Genomic DNA, 6,357 nt, shown 5'->3' with positions numbered 1-6,357 from the left:
TGGAGCTTAACCATGGCTGTTTTTTCTGTGCACATTTTCGAAATGTTTTTTTTTACAATTTATTTAAATTTTGTCGTGAAGCCTCTATATTTTGTTTTATAAAAGGTAACTTTTATTTTTTTTATTTGAAGTTTCGTATGAAATCATCACATTGAAATGTTGAGCAAGGTTTCAAAATCATGAAAAGTTCTTTTTAATCAGATTTTTCAATGTTACAGTTTACATTTTTCAACCTGGAATTTTTCTACAGATTTCATAAATTTTATCAATTTAATTTGGATTCCTCTTGGTTAGGCTTGCTATGGCTGAATCATGAAAGTCATATGACTTTGGTAATATTGATTGATAATTTTGAAGTAAAATCACTCAATTTAATCAATGATTGGCATGATTTCCATACGAAATTTCTGGATCCATAAGAAATTTCTGAATAACACATCATAAATAACATAAAACAACAAAATTCACATTTTTCCATGGAGAAAGGAATCTCAAAACTGATTTTGATTCATTCAAGGGCGCTGAATCCCAATATTCAATTTTTTTTTGTGAGCTCAAGTTTTCGAGATAACTTCAAAAAATAGGTAGAAAATAAGTTATTCAATTTGTGTACTTTTTGAACACTAATTTAAAATACAAATACTTATTGACTTAATGATCAACTTTCCCAAAGACTGCAAGTAAATTTTAATTCTAAGAAAAAAGTAATGGAAGTTTTCTGTTTGTTTTTTTTTCCAATCCTGCAAAAAACGGCATTTTTGATGAGATTTCAAAGCAAAATTAATCTAAATTGAATCTTTGGATATTTTTAAACCCGAAAGTCAAATCATTTCGCAGTCTTCAACAAAGTTGTTGAATGAGTTAAAATATTAAATATTCAATATTCAATAACTTTCTTTAATGATGTCAGAAGAAGTTGTAATCTTATTTTTAGTAATTCTATATATTGTGGAATTCAATTTTTGAAAGCGATGTATCCCTGATACTAGAATACTTTGGCAATATCTGTGTGCTTGATTGATTTTTTTTTATTTCGATTATAGTCGTTTTACCATTTTTATGACATTCGCGACTTGCTTGATTGAATGAAGGGTAGTAAATTGATTCAAAATCAGCTTTTGGTTTTTAAGTAAGTTTTTATATTTATCATAAGGTTGCCAGATTGCCCGGTTTTATCCAGGTTTGCCCGGATATTTAACACAAAATTTGACAAAAGTCCGGCCCGGCGCGGTTGCCCGGATTTCATTAAAAAAAATCCCGGATCTTACCCGGATTTATTCACTTTATTTTCCAAAACAAAAAAAAAAAAAGAAATGTGTTGTAATTTTTTTTTATTTTTAGCATCCATAACGACATATAAAACTTAAAAATAATAATGAGAAATTTTTTGAAAGACTTAAATACGATTTAAAAACTGCTGTTGAAAAAAAAGGTTGTTTTAAAGTTTTTTTTCTTGATTTGTGTCGAGTAATTCCTGGATTTTGACAAAATTTTCCCGAATATATAGCCCGGATTATTGGTCGATATTTTAAAATTAGTTTTTAGATAAAATAGCCCGGATTTGTCCGGCCCGGGTACGTGCTGAAAAAATTCTGGCAACTTTATTTATCAATCCAATCAATCAAAACTAGAAGTGATAGACAAAATTTGTGAAATGTTCTGAAATTAAGACCGTAAAATAAGGTATTGAAACATAGGCACCAAAAATGAGGCCCGTTATAAACTTTTAGGGGTGGATTAAAGAATTATAGGTATTGTTTTTGTTGAGGAATTAAATTTCGCTAAGTCATGTCGATTACAAATCTTTAATCGTGCACCCAGTCTTTATTATAAAACTTTTCTTATTTACGGAATTAATCAAGAACACAAACATTTAACTTCATCATACAATTTTAACTTTGCTTAAAATGAAAAATAATGACTAAAGTAACTGAATATTACACCTTTTCAACAAATAATATTGCATCTATGCCTTTGAAAGAATTCAATAAAAAGCTTGACTCATTTTACTGGTTGTGCTAAACGTAAAAACTTATGCTACACAAATAACACACGACGTATTACAGGACACGACACTTAACGTTTTTACTAACGGAAAAAGGAATTAAATTTACCTTTTTTGTCGACCGGTTTCGGGCTCGATGTTGCCCATCTACAGGACGATGTCCGACTGACTAGATGAAGGAAAAACACTAATACATGTTCATACTATCCAATAGTATTCGTCGAAGGGTGGTCGGGTTGTTGAAAACTTGGTTTGAGCAGGTTGAAAAGCGGTGATATGATTGGAGCCTCATCCTCGTTCATAAGTGGCCTTTCCGATGTAGTGATATACATGGATTCCCATGCGTTTAAATGTGACGCTTTGCGTACACATTTTTTGAACTTAACCTTTCCCCAATCTATGTGATGATTAAGTTCTGACGCGTGGGCAGCTACACTTGATTCGTTGCTCCTGTTGTTATCTACTGCGTTTTTGTGCTCTTTGATTCTGGTTCTGAATTTCCGTCTGGTTTGCCCAATATAGACGGCCGGGCAGTTTTGACATGGAATCTCATAAATTCCAGATCTCTCTTCCGGTAGCACTTTGTCTTTTAGAGAAACCAGTCGATCTTTCAAAGTGTTTGAACTTTTGTAAGCCACTTTCAGACCATGTTTAGAGAGAATCTTACAGATACTATTTGTCAGTAGTGGGTGGTACGGCAGGCTGACTCTTTGGGATTCATCTCTTTCTGGTTTGAATGTGGTTGCGTTGCTACGAAGCTTTTTTCTTTCGTGTTTTCGGAGGATTTTGCTGACGAATTCTTGATCGTATCCGTTTAATTCACCAGCCTGCAAGATTTTTTGCTTTTCTAGTTCGAATTCATGGCTCTCCATCGGTATGTTGTACAGACGGTGGGCCATCGAATGAAAGGCAGCTTGCTTTTGCGCTCCAAAATGGTTTGAATCAACCGTAATATAGCGATCTGTTGACGTGGGTTTACGGTAAATTCCGAATTTCACCGTGTTATCTTCTTTTCTAGAAATTAACAGGTCGAGGAATGGAAGTTTCCCATCAACTTCTTTTTCGACGGTAAATTTAATCGAACTATGCTGGTTGTTCAAAACCTCAAGCGTTTGCGGGAGATACCGTTCCTTTACGGTGGCGAAGATATCATCAACATAACGCCACCAAACACGAGGGAAAAGTTTCTCCCGTTTTTCGAGATCTGTTTCGAAGTCACTCATGAAGAGTTCAGCCAGTAGGGGGGATAATTTACTTCCCATGCTGAGGCCGAAGGTTTGCTTGTAGAATTTACCCCGAAACAAGAAGTAATTCTGATTCATACAAATTTACGGTAAATGCATTCCATAAAGCGATTTCCGGCGATGTGGGTGGTTGCCGGAGACATACGGAGTCGTATGTTTAGGTAGAAGGAATTTTGATTAAATTCACCCATTTTCATCAACTAACGGGTGCAGAGTAGTAAGAGTTCGGTCAGAAAAAACGAACTTTCGTATTCAGATTTTAAACGTTGAAAAGGGATTCTGTTGGAGTAGTTGACTCTGAAAGATAGCAAAGTTAACAAAATAAAACCAATTTTTTTGCCTTCATCGATGGAGGATCCCTTAAGTATATCAGGATCAAACCGGCGATAGGAGTAGGATGGGAATTCGGATGCAACAATCCGGCAGTCGACCGCACATCGATTGTCAAATTCGTTTCCGTCCAATGCCAATCATCATCAGCATCGAAAATGGTTCCGGCTGCCCATTCATGAATGTTGGACGGAAGGTGAATATCCTGTATTCATTTGAGCTTCATTCAGTGTAGGCTTATCGCAATTTTTGACGCAATCAAACAGTGAATAGTTCTAAACAAAGGACCAAATAGGAACATGTTGCCAAAATTCCAGGAGCCGTCAGTTCGATTTTTTCATTTAATTTATCAAGCTGCTAGCTTTGAATCATGAATCTACCTTACTCGTGGTGAAAATCAAATTGCGCACTTGATGAAAGGAATGTGGTTAGTTTTATTAAAAAAAATGAGATGAAATACTTCGACGTTTTTCGGCGGATTTTTGAATAAAAAAAAAGTAATAGTATTTTGGTTCGGGGTTCGGGTCTGTCTGTCTGTCTGTCTGTCTGTCTGTCTGTCTGTCTGTCTGTCTGTCTGTCTGTCTGTCTGTCTGTCTGTCTGTCTGTCTGTCTGTCTGTCTGTCTGTCTGTCTGTCTGTCTGTCTGTCTGTCTGTCTGTCTGTCTGTCTGTCTGTCTGTCTGTCTGTCTGTCTGTCTGTCTGTCTGTCTGTCTGTCTGTCTGTCTGTCTGTCTGTCTGTCTGTCTGTCTGTCTGTCTGTCTGTCTGTCTGTCTGTCTGTCTGTCTGTCTGTCTGTCTGTCTGTCTGTCTGTCTGTCTGTCTGTCTGTCTGTCTGTCTGTCTGTCTGTCTGTCTGTCTGTCTGTCTGTCTGTCTGTCTGTCTGTCTGTCTGTCTGTCTGTCTGTCTGTCTGTCTGTCTGTCTGTCTGTCTGTCTGTCTGTCTGTCTGTCTGTCTGTCTGTCTGTCTGTCTGTCTGTCTGTCTGTCTGTCTGTCTGTCTGTCTGTCTGTCTGTCTGTCTGTCTGTCTGTCTGTCTGTCTGTCTGTCTGTCTGTCTGTCTGTCTGTCTGTCTGTCTGTCTGTCTGTCTGTCTGTCTGTCTGTCTGTCTGTCTGTCTGTCTGTCTGTCTGTCTGTCTGTCTGTCTGTCTGTCTGTCTGTCTGTCTGTCTGTCTGTCTGTCTGTCTGTCTGTCTGTCTGTCTGTCTGTCTGTCTGTCTGTCTGTCTGTCTGTCTGTCTGTCTGTCTGTCTGTCTGTCTGTCTGTCTGTCTGTCTGTCTGTCTGTCTGTCTGTCTGTCTGTCTGTCTGTCTGTCTGTCTGTCTGTCTGTCTGTCTGTCTGTCTGTCTGTCTGTCTGTCTGTCTGTCTGTCTGTCTGTCTGTCTGTCTGTCTGTCTGTCTGTCTGTCTGTCTGTCTGTCTGTCTGTCTGTCTGTCTGTCTGTCTGTCTGTCTGTCTGTCTGTCTGTCTGTCTGTCTGTCTGTCTGTCTGTCTGTCTGTCTGTCTGTCTGTCTGTCTGTCTGTCTGTCTGTCTGTCTGTCTGTCTGTCTGTCTGTCTGTCTGTCTGTCTGTCTGTCTGTCTGTCTGTCTGTCTGTCTGTCTGTCTGTCTGTCTGTCTGTCTGTCTGTCTGTCTGTCTGTCTGTCTGTCTGTCTGTCTGTCTGTCTGTCTGTCTGTCTGTCTGTCTGTCTGTCTGTCTGTCTGTCTGTCTGTCTGTCTGTCTGTCTGTCTGTCTGTCTGTCTGTCTGTCTGTCTGTCTGTCTGTCTGTCTGTCTGTCTGTCTGTCTGTCTGTCTGTCTGTCTGTCTGTCTGTCTGTCTGTCTGTCTGTCTGTCTGTCTGTCTGTCTGTCTGTCTGTCTGTCTGTCTGTCTGTCTGTCTGTCTGTCTGTCTGTCTGTCTGTCTGTCTGTCTGTCTGTCTGTCTGTCTGTCTGTCTGTCTGTCTGTCTGTCTGTCTGTCTGTCTGTCTGTCTGTCTGTCTGTCTGTCTGTCTGTCTGTCTGTCTGTCTGTCTGTCTGTCTGTCTGTCTGTCTGTCTGTCTGTCTGTCTGTCTGTCTGTCTGTCTGTCTGTCTGTCTGTCTGTCTGTCTGTCTGTCTGTCTGTCTGTCTGTCTGTCTGTCTGTCTGTCTGTCTGTCTGTCTGTCTGTCTGTCTGTCTGTCTGTCTGTCTGTCTGTCTGTCTGTCTGTCTGTCTGTCTGTCTGTCTGTCTGTCTGTCTGTCTGTCTGTCTGTCTGTCTGTCTGTCTGTCTGTCTGTCTGTCTGTCTGTCTGTCTGTCTGTCTGTCTGTCTGTCTGTCTGTCTGTCTGTCTGTCTGTCTGTCTGTCTGTCTGTCTGTCTGTCTGTCTGTCTGTCTGTCTGTCTGTCTGTCTGTCTGTCTGTCTGTCTGTCTGTCTGTCTGTCTGTCTGTCTGTCTGTCTGTCTGTCTGTCTGTCTGTCTGTCTGTCTGTCTGTCTGTCTGTCTGTCTGTCTGTCTGTCTGTCTGTCTGTCTGTCTGTCTGTCTGTCTGTCTGTCTGTCTGTCTGTCTGTCTGTCTGTCTGTCTGTCTGTCTGTCTGTCTGTCTGTCTGTCTGTCTGTCTGTCTGTCTGTCTGTCTGTCTGTCTGTCTGTCTGTCTGTCTGTCTGTCTGTCTGTCTGTCTGTCTGTCTGTCTGTCTGTCTGTCTGTCTGTCTGTCTGTCTGTCTGTCTGTCTGTCTGTCTGTCTGTCTGTCTGTCTGTCTGTCTGTCTGTCTGTCTGTCTGTCTGTCTGTCTGTCTGTCTGTCTGTCTGTCTGTCTGTCTGTCTGTCTGTCTGT

General features: G+C 40.1%; 1 protein-coding gene across 1 annotated transcript; it reads right to left on the bottom strand.

Annotated features, from left to right (window-relative positions):
• Positions 1 to 2,208: 2,208 nt before the first annotated feature.
• LOC129738207 (uncharacterized) lies at positions 2,209 to 3,267 on the bottom strand. Its single transcript, XM_055729397.1, has one exon. The coding sequence runs from the start codon at positions 3,265 to 3,267 to the stop codon at positions 2,209 to 2,211; it is 1,059 nt and encodes a 352-aa protein (XP_055585372.1).
• Between the last annotated feature and the right edge of the window lie 3,090 nt (positions 3,268 to 6,357).

The sequence above is a fragment of the Uranotaenia lowii genome, chromosome 1 (genome assembly GCF_029784155.1).
Source record: "Uranotaenia lowii strain MFRU-FL chromosome 1, ASM2978415v1, whole genome shotgun sequence".
NCBI lineage: Eukaryota > Metazoa > Arthropoda > Insecta > Diptera > Culicidae > Uranotaenia > Uranotaenia lowii.
The sequence above is the reverse complement of the archived record's forward strand: the minus strand, read 5'-3'. Positions and strand labels throughout refer to the sequence as shown.

Bases quoted from the DNA above. Each gene is read 5' to 3' on its own strand.
- LOC129738207 (XM_055729397.1), bottom strand. From the start codon at position 3,267: ATGGGAAGTAAATTATCCCCCCTACTGGCTGAACTCTTCATGAGTGAC.